This window comes from Wolffia australiana, chromosome 18, assembly GCF_029677425.1.
Source record: "Wolffia australiana isolate 7733 chromosome 18, ASM2967742v1".
Taxonomy (NCBI): Eukaryota; Viridiplantae; Streptophyta; class Magnoliopsida; order Alismatales; family Araceae; genus Wolffia; species Wolffia australiana.
In genome coordinates, this window is record NC_135852.1 from 10357307 (window position 1) to 10377408 (window position 20102).

General features: G+C 38.6%; 1 protein-coding gene across 2 annotated transcripts; it reads left to right on the top strand.

Moving 5' to 3' along the window:
- The first annotated feature begins 327 nt into the window (after positions 1–327).
- Positions 328–9261, top strand: AMSH1 (associated molecule with the SH3 domain of STAM 1). 2 transcript variants are annotated; one of them, XM_078589585.1, is made up of 13 exons: positions 328–581; positions 1195–1259; positions 6238–6313; positions 6412–6600; positions 6941–7038; positions 7114–7219; positions 7291–7686; positions 7782–7871; positions 7948–8010; positions 8098–8172; positions 8287–8349; positions 8453–8505; positions 8889–9261. In XM_078589585.1, exons 1-13 carry the CDS (start codon positions 468–470, stop codon positions 9061–9063), a joined length of 1563 nt encoding a protein of 520 aa, XP_078445711.1. In that variant the 5' UTR covers positions 328–467; the 3' UTR covers positions 9064–9261. The 2 variants fall into 2 exon arrangements, with proteins under 2 accessions (XP_078445711.1, XP_078445712.1); XM_078589586.1 differs by having other exon boundaries at positions 6412–6573.
- Positions 9262–20102: the final 10841 nt, after the last annotated feature.

Consider the following 20102-nt stretch of genomic DNA (forward strand, 5'->3'; position numbering starts at 1 on the left):
CGTTTTAAACGCGTGGAAGGGGGTTGGTTGATGGGCCGCGATAATGGCTGTCCGATGGGCTTCGATCCGACGGTCCAGAGAGTGTTTGACTTTAGCGTGATGGGGTCCATTGAATTGACGGCTGTGATGGATGACCCCGCGCCACGTCTGTCACTGATGGATTTATGATGGGGGGTCCAGCGGGGCCCATCGGTTCGACGGTTTGGATCTCGTCGAGAACTGCACGTCCGAAAATTGAAATTAAATGGGCCGGATCAAATGGGCCGGTTATATGGGCTGAAATGGGTTGGCCTTTTACGGGGTTCGTTTTAGGGGAAATTGTGTCGTCAGAGTGGAGAATTTGTTCTTCGATTTGGTCAGCTTCGTCGTTGAATTTGCGCGATCGGGGATGATCGGAGTGGAATTGGCGTCGCAGGAGAGTGTTTCCTTCCTGAAAGTTTTTTAATCGGAGTTTTGTTGGAAGGATTATGGATTCGTTTCATGGAAGGATCTGCATCGCTGCTAGCGCTCAGAAGATCGACGTCGACAATCGGATTTCCCTGCGATTTTACTACCGGATTGCGGGAAATTTACTTAAGCAGGTGATTTTTCATTAGGAATCTAGCATCCTTTTTATTCTTTATTTCGTTTTAAATATCGTATTTGGGTCTTTCCATAATCGTGCTCGAAAAAGATCTTAGTTTTGGTAATCCTGATCGTATGTTTGTAATGAAGTTGCAGCGATGTGAATTGCCCTCCTTTGGGGATTACTGATTCACGGTTTGGTGAAATGTGGGTTGAATTTATATTTCCGGGGTAGATAAATTACGAATCTCGATCATTGTTTAATGAATTAATGGTTCCTTCCAACGTATAAATGACCGCATTAGTTCTCTCTGATGGAAACATATAATTTGGCGGAAATTTTTTCCTCCATCTCAACTTGAATTGAACAAATGTGAAGAATACTAGGCTCCGTCTTATAAGAAAACGTGCTGTCACGAGGAGATGCAGTTTTTCTGTGATACGAAGTTCATTTCTTGAAATCCGATGGCGTTACACGGATGATGGAAGCTTTTTTCCTCAGTTTTTTTAACTTGTATGTGTCCTAAATCTTGAGTTATCGTCTTTTTCTCTTTGAATTCAACCGTGACAGTTGGTTTAATTTTTTTATACCTGTTAAGGGACTCCCTAAAATTTCTTGGTTTTTTACAGGCCGACATCTACAGAGGGGAGAAAAATATTATAGATTTGTATATTATGCTGCTCCGTTTTTCCAGGTAAAAACCAAACCCAGAGTAATCATTTCTTTTTATATTCCTCAATTCGTACATGCTATCATTGTCGATGAAAATATGATACTGTTAGAGTATCAACTAGGGATTCCGAGTGAAACTCGGCAAAAGAAATCTCCAGAAAGAATCAAATCACCCAAAAAGAATCCACCAGAAACCAAATCGATCAAGATCCAGTCGCTATTGGCTAATTGAGAACCTTGAAAAAAGGAATAAAACTAAAGTAAAAATAGTGTCGAAGGATAACAGTTAAAGGATCAGGCGAATCATCCCCCTTGTGCTCGCAGGTCTCTCCTACGCCCAGCCCTCAGCCACAGCTGCCCAGTCGATGATGACTTTTCTTGAATAGATTCTTCCCCTTGCAGTCTCCTGTTCCCCCCTTAATTTACTAGATTTCGATCAAACATGCCACCCTCTCTGACCAGTGTCTCTTGTTCTGTTAAACAGAGCCCCTTAGTGTACTTTTTATTTCACTGTTTAAGCGACATATTTATGTGAATTAAGTCACATAAATATGGGCCTTGCCCGGGCTTGGGCCCAGTCTAATGTATCTCATGGGTATTTAAACTCTAGACTCTGAGCACAAAATTAGGTTGTCTTTTTCTTTCTGAAACCCTAAATGCGGTGGGATGTTGGTATGTTCTACTCCAGCAGAGCTCTAATGGTACCAGAGCCATGGCCAGAATGCCTCTGGCTCAACTTGTGAGTGCCTTCCGCTGCTGATCATCGTCAGCCTCCACCCGCGGGCTAGTGTCACTAGGAAGATGAAGTCTTTCCCTCAACTTCTACGATGGAGCAAGATGTTGCATCCGTCATTGGAGTGACTTCAGATGGACAAGACTATGGAGAGAAGCTTGTCTCTATTAAGATTCTACGTCTATTGGCTCAGGTACCTGAGTAAGTAAAGTTCTCTAGTATGAATTTCTTTCAGTGTCAGAATTTTGTATTGTTAACAGAGAAGGCTAGGTGTTTGAGTAAACACTTGGTGAATGACCCAGTCGCAGAAGATACCCTAGGGTTTGAAGCCAAGGACGTAGAGGAGGCCTTCATCCAAACTTGTATTCTTGGCACTCTATCCTCTGAGATGTATGACTTCTTTCTCCACATTGATACTGTGAAGCAAATGCGGGACCAGATCCACAAAAAGTGTTTCAAGATGAATGATATCTGGAGGGTTTATGCTCTCATTGACCGAGATCAGAAAATCACTATTAGTCTGTCCAGTATCTTGATGGCCATGATAGGCAATATACCATTAGAAGTTGGATGCTTATATTTATGATAGGTGGGAAATCTGTGTATGATGATGTGAGGTAGTAGATCATTCACCGGGAGATTGTACCAACTTTTGATGAAGCCTTCCGCACTCTCATTGAGGAGGAAAGCATACTGAAGTTCCACTCTGCTGATGAGAGGCATTACTCCTCTGCCTTACTCTCAAGAGAGCTCCTCCACCAACTAATGCCCAGGAGGAAGAGCAGGAGTGTGGACAGAATTTTCACGGTGGCAATAAATCTCTCTCCTCCAGAAGCAGAAGTCCTCCATCACCTCCTCTGTTTCGGCATCCATGGCCTGACTCCACAGTTCAGTGGTCATTGCCTGTTCAACAGCATGTGGAACTTTGAGTGTTCCCACTTTAGCCAGGAAGGTCTGATATGGCTGACGAAGTCGTTCATAGGAGATGATATTGGAACTGGGGTAATGGGACTTCTTGGTAAATTTCTGAATACCCTACCAAAGTGTGATAAGCCAATATGTCTGATCAACATCACCTTCCTTTTCTCCAAACCATGGAGATACAAAATCAGCGCTCACAGCTTCAGCATCTTCAACTGGGACAACTGAGGAAGAAAGTCCTAGACTGCTTCAGTTGGGTAGGTCACTCTGTGGCCGATGTCAGGAGGGACAGACTCATCAAAACACCCTTCCCTTTTTGGATGGTCATTTAGAGGATACATCTGGACCATATGGTCATCATATGTGCCGTGCGAAGTGACCTAGGGTTCAACTACCTTCAGAAAAGGTCCATCCACCTCCATAAAAAGCCTCAACCTCATCAAATGTGACTCTGGCAAAGGTGTAGAACCGTTATGAGGTTGGATGATAGCACTGTTAAGCCTTCTGATTAGAGGAATAACCCAAAAAGATGCACTTTATAAGACTTAGGAGCTAGTTTGTCCACAGATGCTGAGCTTTCAGGGACATAAGTGACAAAGCCAAATGTCGTAGAGAGGAGATTAGTCCTTAGCTTGGCATGGGGGAAAAGTTTTGGTAGCTTCTCAAGTGGACTCTCATCCTCCAGTGTTGAGAAGGTATCTGGTTTGTGAGATGCGTACTAGTGAATGCAGCTTCCTCCAATAGGCCTTAGAAACATGTCTATGCAGATCCAAAGTTCTAGCTATATCCATGATGTACCCGATTCAGCACTCTGCTAACCCATTCTGCTGGGGTGTACGAACACAGGATGATTCATGAACAATCTGTTATGTTCAAAGTAGCTTGACACCTCAGCATTAAAGTAATCCTGCTCCTTGTCACACCTAAGACAACTGGACGGTATCTTTCAGCAGTTCCATACAGATAGAGGCACCTATCAAAAAGATACTCGAAAGGCTTCGGGATTGAGGTCTCATTAGCCGAAAGAAACCCCGGTGAATCCATGTGGCCTGCTTGATGAATGTAAGCAACGGGGACATCATAAATCGATCTGCGGGCATCGCGATATATCCTCTGTCCTACTACAGGTACCGCGGCAACCTTTACCAAGCCCGAACGATTGTCGACTACCAGATCCACTGCTGGTCTGCTATATTCAAGCACAAATCCTCAGCGCTGAATATAATCCCAAAGTACTCCAAAGATTAAAAAATAGTCAATCAAGAAGATGGTAAGAACCTTCATGAAGAATTCTGTCTGGTCGTATGAGGTTATCTGAAGGATAAGGTCTCACTACTGACTATGTGAATCTTCGTAATCCCAAGGAAATCTCATGCATTGAGATAGCAGGTTGGATCATCATCAAACACAGGAATGGGTGCTCAAACAATGGAATGTTTGCTTTTAGATTTCTTCCAGTGCTTATCAAATAAGAATCTCAGGGTTGTAGCTTGACCCTGGTCTCGAGACATCCCTAGTCACGGAGTCTTTGATAAAGTTGTAAACAAAAGTTCCCTATCCAAACTATTTATTTCAGAACCGAAGGAAGAACGTGGGTACTGGGATTAGCGTCACCTCAGAACCTGCTCCATCTAAAATACAAAACAATAGGGACAGCCGGAAAATTAGTTTCGTGTCCTGAATAAAGTAGGTTGGATCAGGCGGAGGTCTCTTCTCAGAATCCGATATTCACTTGGGCCTATCACATCCCGGTTCCAACACAAGATCCACCATATCTTAAGTCCGGGATTGGATGTCGTCCTGTGTACAGTGAAGAGGTTTCCAAAAAACTCTCTTTACTGAGGTGTCAAACTGAATATGGATCATTTCATATATTAGTTTGAAGGTCTTCTCGACATTAGTTTTTTTTCAGTCGGTAAGCCTGCCTAAACTTTGTACCGTCATCCACAAACAGAAGGAATCTCTTGGCACCCAAGACACTGGATAAGGGGGTTGGCCTCTAACCATTGCTTTGCACGTGGTGCAAGAGAATCGTACTCAGTGTACTAGCATTACTGATGGCAGATGGTTTGTGTTTGGCCAACTGACAGGCTTCACACCAACGAGTTGACATCACAACCAGTGACTAAAGAAGGAAATTAATGTCTCATAAGTTCAAATGAGAGGTGGCCCAGGTGGCTATGTTGAAGAAGTACACTGGGGGGTGGTCCAAAGGCATCTGTATCAACTGTGAAGGGTAATAAAAATTTGGGTAACCCGAGGACTAGAGTTGGAAGATAATGCCTGTTTAAAACCTAAGCATGCTTCCTCATCAGTGTCTGACCACTTTAAGAAATTCTTTTTCAACAAGGTTGTCAATGTCTGGGCAACAGAGGCATAAATCCTGACAAATCTATGGTAATACCCTGCTAGGCCCAAGAATCCCCTGAGCTGCTTGATGGTCACAGGCATCCTCCACTTCAGAAGGGTTTCAATTTGGGGTCAGTTGATACTCCAGAGGCTGGTATACCATGACCCAAATACTCAATACATTGATGGCCAAAATGACTTTTTTTGAGAGTTAATGTAAAGTTGATGCCTGACAGGCAACTAAATACAAGGGCTAAGAGCTGCTCATGTTGTTGGATACCTTTGCCTTTAAATCATAATATCATAAAAAAATACCAATGCCAATTGCCGGAGATGTTTTCTGAAGGTGGAATTCATTAGTAATTGAAATGGGGCTGGTGTATTGACAATGGCTGGAGCCCAAGTTGAAGATAACCCCCGTTCATAGAGAGGACACTCATCTATTTGCATAAGGTTATCCTTAGAGATCTGTTGTCCCACTTCCTCATCTTCTTCTTCTACCCTGTAAATATGAAGCTTCTTCTGACATTAGTGATGTGGCATGTATCGCATTACAGTGATAGCAGAGGGCTTTACCTTTCCCTTGCGCAAATCCTTTAGTTAAAAGTCGAATCCCTTTTCTTTTTCTGTGGCAAGAGTTCTGGTCTCCGGTACTTGGAAAGAGTCTTCCCTCTGCTTTCTCCTGCTCCCATATATATAAGATTTACATGCATTCTGCGACTGAATGTTCCCCAAAGGGTACAATCGGGTCTGGGTGAATTAGAGACTAGATGGGCCTCCGCTGGCATTCCAGCCTGCCTTCTCCTTCATGCCTATCCGAAAAAGCCACCTTTGCTGCACATGTCTCTGGTTCCTGCGTTTTCCTCTTGACCTCGCTCATTACGTTATTATAAATAACGTTTCAAAATACATCTCCTTTCCATTTTTTGTGCATTCCAGATCCGTTGAATTCAAAAATTAAACTCTAACTACATATTCTTCTTATTTTTGGCTTCAGTCTGGTGAATGAGACGATCCCGCAGCATCAAGACTATACCACATGTTTACTATATGAAAAGAATTCTTTTAGAAAGGTATGTTTGTTCTACAGCGCTCGCATTAGAGATGTATCATGGGACTACTACATTTTTTTTCAAAGGAGGGACTTTGACATCTTTCTTATTTTCTTTAGAAATTGCTTAGTGCAATAACTGAACTGGAGGAGCTTAAACCTAAAGTTCAACAACGACTTGAAGAACTTAACAGAAAATCCAAAATTCAAACCAGAAACTGGAGCCAGGTTCAACGCTCTGTTTGCCATGATTCTTTGGATTGGCCAGTAGCAGAACAAAAGGTGCAAACAAACTCGAAAATTAGACGGGTGAATACCATTCCTTCATTTTATTCCATTTTTCTCATTTGCACTTCGTGATTTGGTTCATAAATAATGTGATAATTTCCTGAAACTTGTAATTTCGTTGGAACTCCAATATATTCCATAATTTTTTTTCCTTTATTGGATATCAAATTTATCGATGATGTGACATGCCCTAAAGCAAATGAGTTTTATGTCTAACATTTTGTTATTTTATTCGCTTCAAATTAGAGGATATATGTTTAAAAGGGCCATGAGAAGACCAAACTTGGTTTTTAAAAATCTTTTCATCTCATCCCTACTTCAGTGCTGGACTACGTCTCATTATCTCGTTTGCTAATTTCAGTGGACCCCTTCTACCGGAAGAGACCAGTTTAAAGCACCGTCGATTTATAAAGATAAGACATCACAGTACTCGACTTCAGAATTGCAATTACCCAGATTGTAAGATATATCATTCTATATTTTCTTATTTTCCATGATCCTTCTTTTCTAATATTTGTTACTAATTTTCTCTAGGTCGCTAGGTCTCCCACGCCCAAACGAGGAAACACTATCAAGACATTCTATTCTGGGGCCAAATGGCTTATATGGGCAATGGCGACCCACAGTGGTGGATCATAAGGTAAAATTATTCCAACCGATAAACTACAATAAGCTACTATCCCCGTTTTTTTTAAATCCCTTTTTTCTCAGGTCCAATATCCAAGTAATCTTGATCTATCTCCTGTTCTTACCATACCAAGGAGTTCTAGTACTCAAATATCATCAGTATGTGAAATAACTCCTGTTGTCATTGAGAAGACTGATGGCTTGGAAGCTGAGAAATCTGTTCCAGAGCAAGCTTCCTCCCTTCAGGAAGACATTCTCTCTCTTTTGGTGGAAGAGCAGCCTTCGGTAGCTGTTGAAATTCCTACACAAGTGGATGTTGTCATCCGACAGCCATCTCCTCCGCCTGTTCTTGCCGACGTGCAGAGTCTAGTTGCGGACCTTCCCATATCGCCTTCACATTGTGGCCACTCGATCAATAAAGAAACTGAATCGCTCCCAGATGAGCTGATCCGGGCAGAGTCCCCTCTCGAAGTTCATGTGGTGAGAAGCCTCCCTCTTATCTTCATGGTGTATTTTATCTTAGGTTTTAGTTTTTCTTCAGCTTACATTTTACTGTGTTCTTGCCATGCACCTAGTCAGCAGTTTTGATGGACAGCTTCTTGAGAGTGGCGAAGTCTAATACGTCGAAAAATCTTGAAACCTGTGGCGTCCTTGCTGGCTCATTGGTGAGAGGAAATTCAACTTTTTATTGGGCTCAGTCTGAACCTTGGGATCACTTAATATTTTGCTGTTTTTATGCAGAAAAATAGAAAATTTTATGTGACAGCACTCATCATACCCAAGCAAGAATCGACCTCTAATACTGTGGGTTTAAACCGCAAATGTATTTTTACTAACTCTGTTTGTAAGTTTGTAGTTTTTTTAACCTTTTTTTTCCTGTGTCGTGGCCAGTGCCATACTACAAATGAAGAGGAAATATTTGACTACCAGGATAAGCAGTCTCTGTTTCCTCTCGGATGGATTCATGTGAGTAACTATCATCTTTTCTCTTTCTTCAATCAAGGATTCAAGAATACTCATCATGATTAATTGGTTAACATGGAAATCAGCGTTATTTTTAATTTTTATTATTTCATGCAGACACATCCCACCCAGTCTTGTTTCATGTCCTCGGTTGACCTCCACACACATTATTCCTATCAGGTGGGTGTGCCTTCATTAACTTAGTTACATGCGTTCTGGGGAAGGTTCCGCCAAAATCCTTATCTCCTCTTCTCACTTTCACTATCCCTTCTTTGGTCAATAGATCATGTTGCCGGAAGCCATCGCCATTGTCATGGCTCCCACGGATTCCACAAGGTGGTCTCTATCCCTATCATCATTTATCTTTTCATCTCTCTCTATCTGTCCATCAATTAATCTCTCTGCCCATCAATCGCTCAAGCCATCTGTCTCTTTCTACCAATCTATCTCATCTCTTTTTGTCAAACAATCTATCTATGACTTAATCTTCTTTCTGTCTGTCCTTTTCTCTAACCATCTATCTACTAAAAAAATGATCTGTTTGATCTGCCTATGCATCTATGTATCTATTAATCTCCCTTCTGGTATGTTTGTCTTACCTGTCAATCTCTCCATCCTCTATCCATCTATCCATTTGTTTCTCTATTTATCTCTCCATCTTTCTGTTAATGTGGCAACGGATTTTTACTTCGTATACTTTTTGACTGATGATGGAGCAGTCCGTATGGGATATTCCGGTTGACCACACCGGGGGGCATGAAGGTGATCAGGAACTGTCAACAGCGTGGTTTCCATGCCCACGAGCAGCCACCAGATGGTGGCCCACTCTACCGCCGCTCTGCCGATGTCCGGCTTGACCCCAGTCTTAAGTTTGATGTTGTCGACTTCCGGTGAGACCTTTCTCGATTGTTCCAGCACGGCTTGTTGTATAATTATGTGTTATTATAATTTATGATGTGACTCAGCACAGAGGGGAGTATAAGATTAGTTATGTTAGTGATTTTGATTTTTTGGCCTTGGTACATTGTTTAAATCGGTGTAATTTTTGACACTGATATTGATTATTATTGACATATTTGTGATTATCATTAAGACTGATTCTTGGGTGTTCCTGACAACAACTCTCTTTATGACCACCATCATGGGACTGTTTTTCTTCAAAAAAAACTAACCTTATGTTTTCTAAGATTTAAATAAAATATTAGAAGTAAGCTGATGATTATGATATTGTCGCAGCACGGCTTGTTGTATAATTATGTGTTATTATAATTTATGATGTGACTCAGCACAGAGGAGTATAAGATTAGTTATGTTAGTGATTTTGATTTTTTGGCCTTGGTACATTGTTTAAATCGGTGTAATTTTTGACACTGATATTGATTATTATTGACATATTTGTGATTATCATTAAGACTGATTCTTGGGTGTTCCTGACAACAACTCTCTTTATGACCACCATCATGGGACTGTTTTTCTTCAAAAAAAACTAACCTTATGTTTTCTAAGATTTAAATAAAATATTAGAAGTAAGCTGATGATTATGATATTGTCGCAGCACGGTTTGTTGTATAATGATGTGTTATTATAATTTATGATGTGACTCAGCACAGAGGGGCAGTATAAGATTAGTTATGTCAGTGATTTTGATTTTTTTGCCTTGGTACCTTGTTTAGATCAGTATAGTCTTTGACACTGATATTGATTATTATTGACATATTTGTGATTATCATTAAGACTGATTCTTGGGTGTTCCTGACAACAACTCTCTTTATGACCACCATCATGGGACTGTTTTTCTTCAAAAAAAAACTGACCTTATGTTTTCTCAGATTTATATAAAATATTAGAAGTAAGCTGGTGATTATGATATTGTCCCAGTACGGCTTGTTGTATAATTATGTGTTATTCTAATTTATGATGTGACTCAGCACAGAGGGGCAGTATAAGATTAGTTATGTCAGTGATTTTGATTTTTTTGCCTTGGTACCTTGTTTAGATCAGTATAGTCTTTGACACTGATATTGATTATTATTGACATATTTGTGATTATCATTAAGACTGATTCTTGGGTGTTCCTGACAACAACTCTCTTTATGACCACCATCATGGGACTGTTTTTCTTCAAAAAAAACTAACCCTATGGTTTCTTAGGTTTTAATTAAATAATAGAAGTAAGCTGATGATTATGATATTGTCGCAGCACGGCTTGTTGTATAATTATGTGTTATTATAATTTATGATGTGACTCAGCACAGAGGGGAGTATAAGATTAGTTATGTTAGTGATTTTGATTTTTTGGCCTTGGTACATTGTTTAAATCGGTGTAATTTTTGACACTGATATTGATTATTATTGACATATTTGTGATTATCATTAAGACTGATTCTTGGGTGTTCCTGACAACAACTCTCTTTATGACCACCATCATGGGACTGTTTTTCTTCAAAAAAAACTAACCTTATGTTTTCTAAGATTTAAATAAAATATTAGAAGTAAGCTGATGATTATGATATTGTCGCAGCACGGTTTGTTGTATAATGATGTGTTATTATAATTTATGATGTGACTCAGCACAGAGGGGCAGTATAAGATTAGTTATGTCAGTGATTTTGATTTTTTTGCCTTGGTACCTTGTTTAGATCAGTATAGTCTTTGACACTGATATTGATTATTATTGACATATTTGTGATTATCATTAAGACTGATTCTTGGGTGTTCCTGACAACAACTCTCTTTATGACCACCATCATGGGACTGTTTTTCTTCAAAAAAAAACTGACCTTATGTTTTCTCAGATTTATATAAAATATTAGAAGTAAGCTGGTGATTATGATATTGTCCCAGTACGGCTTGTTGTATAATTATGTGTTATTCTAATTTATGATGTGACTCAGCACAGAGGGGCAGTATAAGATTAGTTATGTCAGTGATTTTGATTTTTTTGCCTTGGTACCTTGTTTAGATCAGTATAGTCTTTGACACTGATATTGATTATTATTGACATATTTGTGATTATCATTAAGACTGATTCTTGGGTGTTCCTGACAACAACTCTCTTTATGACCACCATCATGGGACTGTTTTTCTTCAAAAAAAACTAACCTTATGTTTTCTAAGATTTAAATAAAATATTAGAAGTAAGCTGATGATTATGATATTGTCGCAGCACGGCTTGTTGTATAATTATGTGTTATTATAATTTATGATGTGACTCAGCACAGAGGGGAGTATAAGATTAGTTATGTTAGTGATTTTGATTTTTTGGCCTTGGTACATTGTTTAAATCGGTGTAATTTTTGACACTGATATTGATTATTATTGACATATTTGTGATTATCATTAAGACTGATTCTTGGGTGTTCTGACAACAACTCTCTTTATGACCACCATCATGGGACTGTTTTTCTTCAAAAAAACTAACCTTATGTTTTCTAAGATTTAAATAAAATATTAGAAGTAAGCTGATGATTATGATATTGTCATGCACGGTTTGTTGTATAATGATGTGTTATTATAATTTATGATGTGACTCAGCACAGAGGGGCAGTATAAGATTAGTTATGTCAGTGATTTTGATTTTTTTGCCTTGGTACCTTGTTTAGATCAGTATAGTCTTTGACACTGATATTGATTATTATTGACATATTTGTGATTATCATTAAGACTGATTCTTGGGTGTTCCTGACAACAACTCTCTTTATGACCACCATCATGGGACTGTTTTTCTTCAAAAAAAAACTGACCTTATGTTTTCTCAGATTTATATAAAATATTAGAAGTAAGCTGGTGATTATGATATTGTCCCAGTACGGCTTGTTGTATAATTATGTGTTATTCTAATTTATGATGTGACTCAGCACAGAGGGGCAGTATAAGATTAGTTATGTCAGTGATTTTGATTTTTTTGCCTTGGTACCTTGTTTAGATCAGTATAGTCTTTGACACTGATATTGATTATTATTGACATATTTGTGATTATCATTAAGACTGATTCTTGGGTGTTCCTGACAACAACTCTCTTTATGACCACCATCATGGGACTGTTTTTCTTCAAAAAAAACTAACCTTATGTTTTCTAAGATTTAAATAAAATATTAGAAGTAAGCTGATGATTATGATATTGTCGCAGCACGGCTTGTTGTATAATTATGTGTTATTATAATTTATGATGTGACTCAGCACAGAGGGGAGTATAAGATTAGTTATGTTAGTGATTTTGATTTTTTGGCCTTGGTACATTGTTTAAATCGGTGTAATTTTTGACACTGATATTGATTATTATTGACATATTTGTGATTATCATTAAGACTGATTCTTGGGTGTTCCTGACAACAACTCTCTTTATGACCACCATCATGGGACTGTTTTTCTTCAAAAAAAACTAACCTTATGTTTTCTAAGATTTAAATAAAATATTAGAAGTAAGCTGATGATTATGATATTGTCGCAGCACGGTTTGTTGTATAATGATGTGTTATTATAATTTATGATGTGACTCAGCACAGAGGGGCAGTATAAGATTAGTTATGTCAGTGATTTTGATTTTTTTGCCTTGGTACCTTGTTTAGATCAGTATAGTCTTTGACACTGATATTGATTATTATTGACATATTTGTGATTATCATTAAGACTGATTCTTGGGTGTTCCTGACAACAACTCTCTTTATGACCACCATCATGGGACTGTTTTTCTTCAAAAAAAAACTGACCTTATGTTTTCTCAGATTTATATAAAATATTAGAAGTAAGCTGGTGATTATGATATTGTCCCAGTACGGCTTGTTGTATAATTATGTGTTATTCTAATTTATGATGTGACTCAGCACAGAGGGGCAGTATAAGATTAGTTATGTCAGTGATTTTGATTTTTTTGCCTTGGTACCTTGTTTAGATCAGTATAGTCTTTGACACTGATATTGATTATTATTGACATATTTGTGATTATCATTAAGACTGATTCTTGGGTGTTCCTGACAACAACTCTCTTTATGACCACCATCATGGGACTGTTTTTCTTCAAAAAAAACTAACCTTATGTTTTCTAAGATTTAAATAAAATATTAGAAGTAAGCTGGTGATTATGATATTGTCCCAGTACGGCTTGTTGTATAATTATGTGTTATTATAATTTATGATGTGACTCAGCACAGAGGGGAGTATAAGATTAGTTATGTTAGTGATTTTGATTTTTTGGCCTTGGTACATTGTTTAAATCGGTGTAATTTTTGACACTGATATTGATTATTATTGACATATTTGTGATTATCATTAAGACTGATTCTTGGGTGTTCTGACAACAACTCTCTTTATGACCACCATCATGGGACTGTTTTTCTTCAAAAAAAACTAACCTTATGTTTTCTAAGATTTAAATAAAATATTAGAAGTAAGCTGATGATTATGATATTGTCGCAGCACGGTTTGTTGTATAATGATGTGTTATTATAATTTATGATGTGACTCAGCACAGAGGGGCAGTATAAGATTAGTTATGTCAGTGATTTTGATTTTTTTGCCTTGGTACCTTGTTTAGATCAGTATAGTCTTTGACACTGATATTGATTATTATTGACATATTTGTGATTATCATTAAGACTGATTCTTGGGTGTTCCTGACAACAACTCTCTTTATGACCACCATCATGGGACTGTTTTTCTTCAAAAAAAAACTGACCTTATGTTTTCTAAGATTTAAATAAAATATTAGAAGTAAGCTGGTGATTATGATATTGTCCCAGTACGGCTTGTTGTATAATTATGTGTTATTCTAATTTATGATGTGACTCAGCACAGAGGGGCAGTATAAGATTAGTTATGTCAGTGATTTTGATTTTTTTGCCTTGGTACCTTGTTTAGATCAGTATAGTCTTTGACACTGATATTGATTATTATTGACATATTTGTGATTATCATTAAGACTGATTCTTGGGTGTTCCTGACAACAACTCTCTTTATGACCACCATCATGGGACTGTTTTTCTTGGAAAAAAAACTGACCTTATGTTTTCTAAGATTTAAATAAAATATAGAAGTAAGCTGGTGATTATGATATTGGTTATGACGTATGGGCTGGGAATAAATATGCGGAGGAAGATAAAATTACTAATTACAGACGTAGTGAGAAGTCTAATCGATTTTTTCAATCCAAAAGTGTATTAAATAGGTATTTTGAATTCTATACAGTTCAGTAAGTTGTTTATTTAGTTTGTAGTCCTAGTTGTCTGTTGTTTATCATGTCTTGGATTTCTATGCTTTCAAGAGAAGTTTATGGTTAGTAATGAGTGCTGAATACTCCAGTGAATTTTGCTTCTAAGAGATGAAAGTTATAGTTTTGGAGATGCATCAAAGATTTCATTGATCACTGAGGAACAGATTCAATAAACCATCTTAGTAATCTATGATCATTAATATGAAATTTTTGGATGGGAGTAATTACCGTGTAGAATGAAATGATTTTGATGATTACATTTATACATTGTGATGATTACTTTAAGATAAATGTACGCATCATGTTAGACGTAACAAAAATTCCCATGAAGTTTTATTGACTGATTAAATACCTTCATACTTCAGACCAGTTGATATTTATTTTTATTCAGTCATGAACTGCTCTTAAATAACATGATCCAAGTTGCGGCAATAAAATATACTCACCATGCTTAAGAAATGCAATGTTCACATTGCAAAAAACACTGGATTACTACATTGGAAAACAATTTATCAAAAAAATCCCTCACCATGGTATTCCAAAAGACAGTGAACTTCAATCTTACTTCAGAAAACTAATGTTATTGTTCTTAGAAAGTTTCAGCCCTGTTTTCAGAATAATTATTATTCTTCATAAGATCATACAATTGCTAAAGTGTAATTTTGGGAAATCACAAATGTGACATACATATGAGGTGAAGTAGATAGTAACATATACCATATATTAAAAAAATTATTTCACTGAATACAGTTCTCTACATTTTTAGTTTTGATCACATGATTATTTGATGACAACTATAGCACTCATGGAAATCTTTCTAGTTTTTATAAGAGACAATTACATGAATATTGAAAAACATTAGTAAATTCGAAATGTTCATACAACCAAACTGGAGAAAACCTGACAAAGGATACTCCTCATGTTAATTGTTCACTAATTAGATGTGAAATTATAAAAAACAGCTGGGTAGAAGATGATCATATCAATTTATATTATTCTTAATATGTGAATAACAGGCTGATCACTTAGGAGTACATTTTTAGCATCATGACTCATGTGTAGTCCAAGTCAGAATTATCTTGTTGGTTTTTTAGGTATTATTGACTACTTGAAACATATTTTCATGCAGCGAAAGAATGAAATTAATTCATATTGATCTAATAAACCATAGTTGATTACAATACCTTGTATGGAACTAATTCCACTCTCTGTTTGTTCCCACAAAGAGTACCTTCAATAAGTTAGTTCTCAGTTTGACTCAAAAAAGGTACTTTTGGAACACCAATGGGAATTAGTTCCACACAAGGTGATGTAAATGAACATTAAATTAATTAAATGAATAAATTTGACTTTAATGTGGAAACGTAACAATCTATTTATTTTTTGTTGTTAGAATTTTTATTTCTGCTTCTCCTATTTAATACAGAGATTCTAGGTCTCAGACAGAAATACAAGATTTGGACATAGCGTTGATGTATTGAGTTTTCACAGATAAAATCAATTCCCCATTGCCGGTTGTTACTAAATCTGCTTCTTTTTGTTCCTTCAAACAGAAAATTTCCTTTATTTTCAACTATTAACCCTTATTCATTGATAATCAATTGAAAAAGGTTAGGAACATAGTATATAAAACCTTTTTATTGAGGGACAATTAAAGTTGAATAAATTTTTTTTGCTGTTTCATATTTGAGATATTTTAGAGAGATATTATATATAAATAAGTAAGAAAAATGTCAATAAAATTTAGTAATATACATTTAATTGAAAAAATTAAAATAGAAAAAATATTTTCATGTATACACACAATCTGGAATTGATACTGGATTAAATCCAATTATACAGAAATAAGAATAAAATTTTCCTTGATTATTCGAGCTATACATGATATTCTTGTAGTATTTATTGAATTAGTTCTTATATTAGGGCTCTCTTTGTAGTTTTATTGACCAATACAGTTTACTTTATATTTTCTTTGGGATTGGTTCTTATTTGTGTATCTCTACTCTATATTTTATTGAACTCCTATTTGTAGCTGCTGCACAGCTCCTTATTTATGTGGGGGCTATAAATGTGTTAGTTGTATTTGTTTTAATGTTAATCAAAGGGTCAGAATATTCCAACAATTTATGTCTTTGGACTGTGGGAGGTGGGGTTACTGCCCTGGTTTATAGCTGTATTCATTTTTACTAATTAATACTATTTCACATACATCCTGACACATATTTTCAGACCTCTAAGCCCATTGTGATGCCCGACAACATTGCTGACATCGTCCTGAGGTGTACCGAGGCGATGCTCGGCTATCGGGAGATAGCGCGGACATCGTCGAAAACATCGTTTGTCGGTGTGGACCTACGGAGATGCGATTACATGATGCGATGAAACCCTAGGTGAATGTACGTGCAGGCCCCAACTCGTGGGGTTCGCCGGGCTCCGTGCTCTGGGTGGGTGACCGATGGCGGTGACGGTGACCTCCTAACCCTCTTTGGAGAGACGAAGGAGTCTACGTCGCCGAACGGATTGAGTCAGTGGGTGCTCTCACGTAACGAACGGGCTCGGCCCATACCTAGGGAAGACGCTCGTTGGACGCTCTCATGTCCGTTTATACTCTCACCTAATCTATCCCGAGCGCAGTGGAGTGCAATCGAAAATGTATACGACAAAAGATAGATTAATGAGCGGGCTAGGGGAGCGAGGTACCTTTTTTATTGACGTCGTCGTCCTAGAGTTGTCATCCTTGTCGATGTAGAGATATCGGTGGCGGGGTCGGTGGAGCTGAGCCGGAGGCAGCACGCCGTCGCTTGACTGGCGGCGTGGCGTGGCTAAGGAGTGGTGATGCAGAAGCGGAGTTGGAAGAGGCGAGGCGGGCCGGGTTGCGTAGGTCGGCAGTCGAACAGATTGATGCAGACGGATGGGCCACAGACGGCACGGGGGGCCGAGTGACGTTGAACGGTGAGCCGGACGCGCTAGCGTGGGCGACGGCACGGACGGCGCCGTGAGGCAGCGACGCGGCGACGGTGGCGGTAGGTGATCCGATTGGCGATGGTCGTTGGCTTGGCAGCGGCGGGGTTAGTGACCTGGCAGCGGCGGCAGTCGGCGATCTGGCAGCTACGACAGTCGGCAGCCCGACGATGACGAGGGCCGGAGACCCAGCTGCAGCGACGATTGATGACCTGACAGTGGCGGAGATGGCCTGGCAGCGGCGGTTGGGGACCAGGCTGCGGAGGCGATCGACGATGTGACAACGCCGGGGTCGGCCGGGCGACGGCCTCGCGGTGGCCTTTGGGGCGGCGTGGGTGGCAGCCTCAGTGTGGCGTGGGCGGTGGCCTCGAGCTGATGCGGGTCGGCAGGGTGGCGGCGTTGGAAGCGGCCTCAGGTAGCGCGGGTGGCGGCCTCGAGGGGGTGCGGGTCGGTAAGGGCCTATTAGATAGGGCCCCCCTTAAAGATCCAAAAACAAAAGGAAAGATAAAAAAGTAAGACAGACAAAATTAAAAGAGGGATAGAGACGAAAGGACCATTGCGAGGATATAGCCCGAAAATCAGAGTTACTAGGGTACCTTCGCCTTCACCTTGGCATGCCGATCTGCCGCGGCTCGAGCTGATGGGTGTCGTTGGCGACGGCGTGGGCTTCGGCGTCGTCCTTGATGGAGCGGGATCTCGTGCTCCATCACCTTGGGGATATATCAACAAGGTTAGACATTATATATTTTTTATGCCAATTTATTTTCCCTTTTTCCACGCATGAACAATGATTCTACAACTTTCCCACCTATATCAGCCATCTATATTTTCCACAACCAACAACAATTATTCACTTCACTCACCATTCCAACGCTTGTTGATGTGTATCCATCACCATTTCTGCCATAATCAGGAAGATTTTCATAAGCTCTCTTCTACTTCACTCACCCCAGTTATGATCTAATATCACCTAGAACTACCAAAGCATTGGCTAAAGTATTTTAATTATAATTAATTAGTATTTCCTACTATAAAATTCCATAAAATTTCCAAATTATTCTACAAATCCAAATCAATTATGTTCAATACGATATTATATCATATTCTTAGAACCATTTTTTTATACCTATATTAAATTAAATTAGATTAAATTCCTAAAATATAAATCCTAACAATTTTTAGTTACCAAAAAATTCAGTTTTTCAACACCTGCTCTCTATGGGTTCAATCCTTAATTCAAGGATCGTTAAATTATTTATAAATATTGTTTCATGACTTCCAAACCTTAAATGGCTTTTGAACAAAATCTCTGGTTTATCACCCATGTTGTGCATTCCCTTGTTGTGCCAACTACCCAAGGGGCCAAGACCATATAGCACAAGCCACCAATTGTGGATCAACTCTGACATAAACCACATTAATGGGGCTTTGCTAGCTGGCGGGCCCCACAAATTATGAATGAGCTTTGATCAAATCAAAAGTAGCTGGTGGCTTACCCAACAGGTGGGGGGGCACATACTGCAGGTGGGGGGGCACATATCTCTAAAAAGGCTTAGAGAAATTTTGAAAATTTTGCAGATATTGCTGCCGAGAAAATTGCTTTGATGTGAAGTTGTTGTTTCCACCTTTGCTCCAATTCTGATTGGCAAAATTAGGTCTTGCATTCCATTGAGAATGTCCTGCATCTTATCTCCCAAATGCATTTACCTGTTCAACCATGGGACAAGATTCATCAGAATGTTCTTCACTAGAACAAAAACAAGGGATGTTAGAAGATTTGTTGCCATCATATGCATTCGCCTTTCTCTTAGTTTCCTGCAAAAAAGATTTAAAATTATTATTCATATCCTCCACTGTTTTACCAATCTTGCTCATGTCTCTTTCCAATTTATCCATTCTGATCTCTGGTTCAACTGCTTTGACGTCAATGATTCCTCCACGCTTTGGACCTGCATTTTGATTAGTGTACGAAAAACTTTGTCGATATGTCCAATCTTCCACTAACTTTTCCATATGTTTCATGGATTCATCTGCATGAGTGTCAAGGAACATTCCTCCACTAGATATATCTACTAGATGTCGTTCCTGATCATTCAATCCCCCATAAAAAATTGAACTAATTCATGAGATGGAATTCCATATGTGGGCACTTCCTAGTGAGTGCCATGAATCTTTCCCATGCTTCTCCAAGGGCGTCAGTTCCTTGATAGAAATCTCTTATAGCCTTCCTAATTGAAGTGGTCTTTCCATAAGAATAGAATCTCTTTAAAAAACTAGATTGCATATCACTCCATGATTGAAATTCTAGACCTACTCCTTTGAACCACTCTTTGGCCCTATCTTTCAAAGCAAATTGAAATAGCCTAAGTTTGAGAATTCTTGAGGAACACCTGCATAGCTATAAGCAGAACATATCTGGTTATACTCTTCTAAAAACTCATAAGGCTCCTCATTGAATCTTCCATAAAATGTAGGTAGTTGATTGATCATATTGGGGACAATTCTAAAGTTAACATTTTCAGGTAAAGGAGCAGAAATTTTAGTGTAAGTTTCACTATCTGAAGGATCAGAATACTCTCTCAATCTCATTCTTCTCATTCCTTGTTCGGCTCAACAATTTTGGTTATCCTCCATTCTCTCACCGATTTGTTGATTTTCCCCTTCGGAGCTTTCAAAAATATTATCAAGGCTAGGACTTCTACTGATCGTCTCAAGGTTCACTTAATAGGGATTTAAGGATCTCCTGCCGTTCATGCAATGTCAA

Bases quoted from the DNA above. Each gene is read 5' to 3' on its own strand.
- AMSH1 (XM_078589585.1), top strand. From the start codon at position 468: ATGGATTCGTTTCATGGAAGGATCTGCATCGCTGCTAGCGCTCAGAAG. The intron at 1,260-6,237 runs GTAAAAACCAAA...TTTTGGCTTCAG, and splicing joins ATGCTGCTCCGTTTTTCCAG to TCTGGTGAATGAGACGATCC. The intron at 7,872-7,947 runs GTGAGAGGAAAT...GTTTTTATGCAG, and splicing joins GCGTCCTTGCTGGCTCATTG to AAAAATAGAAAATTTTATGT.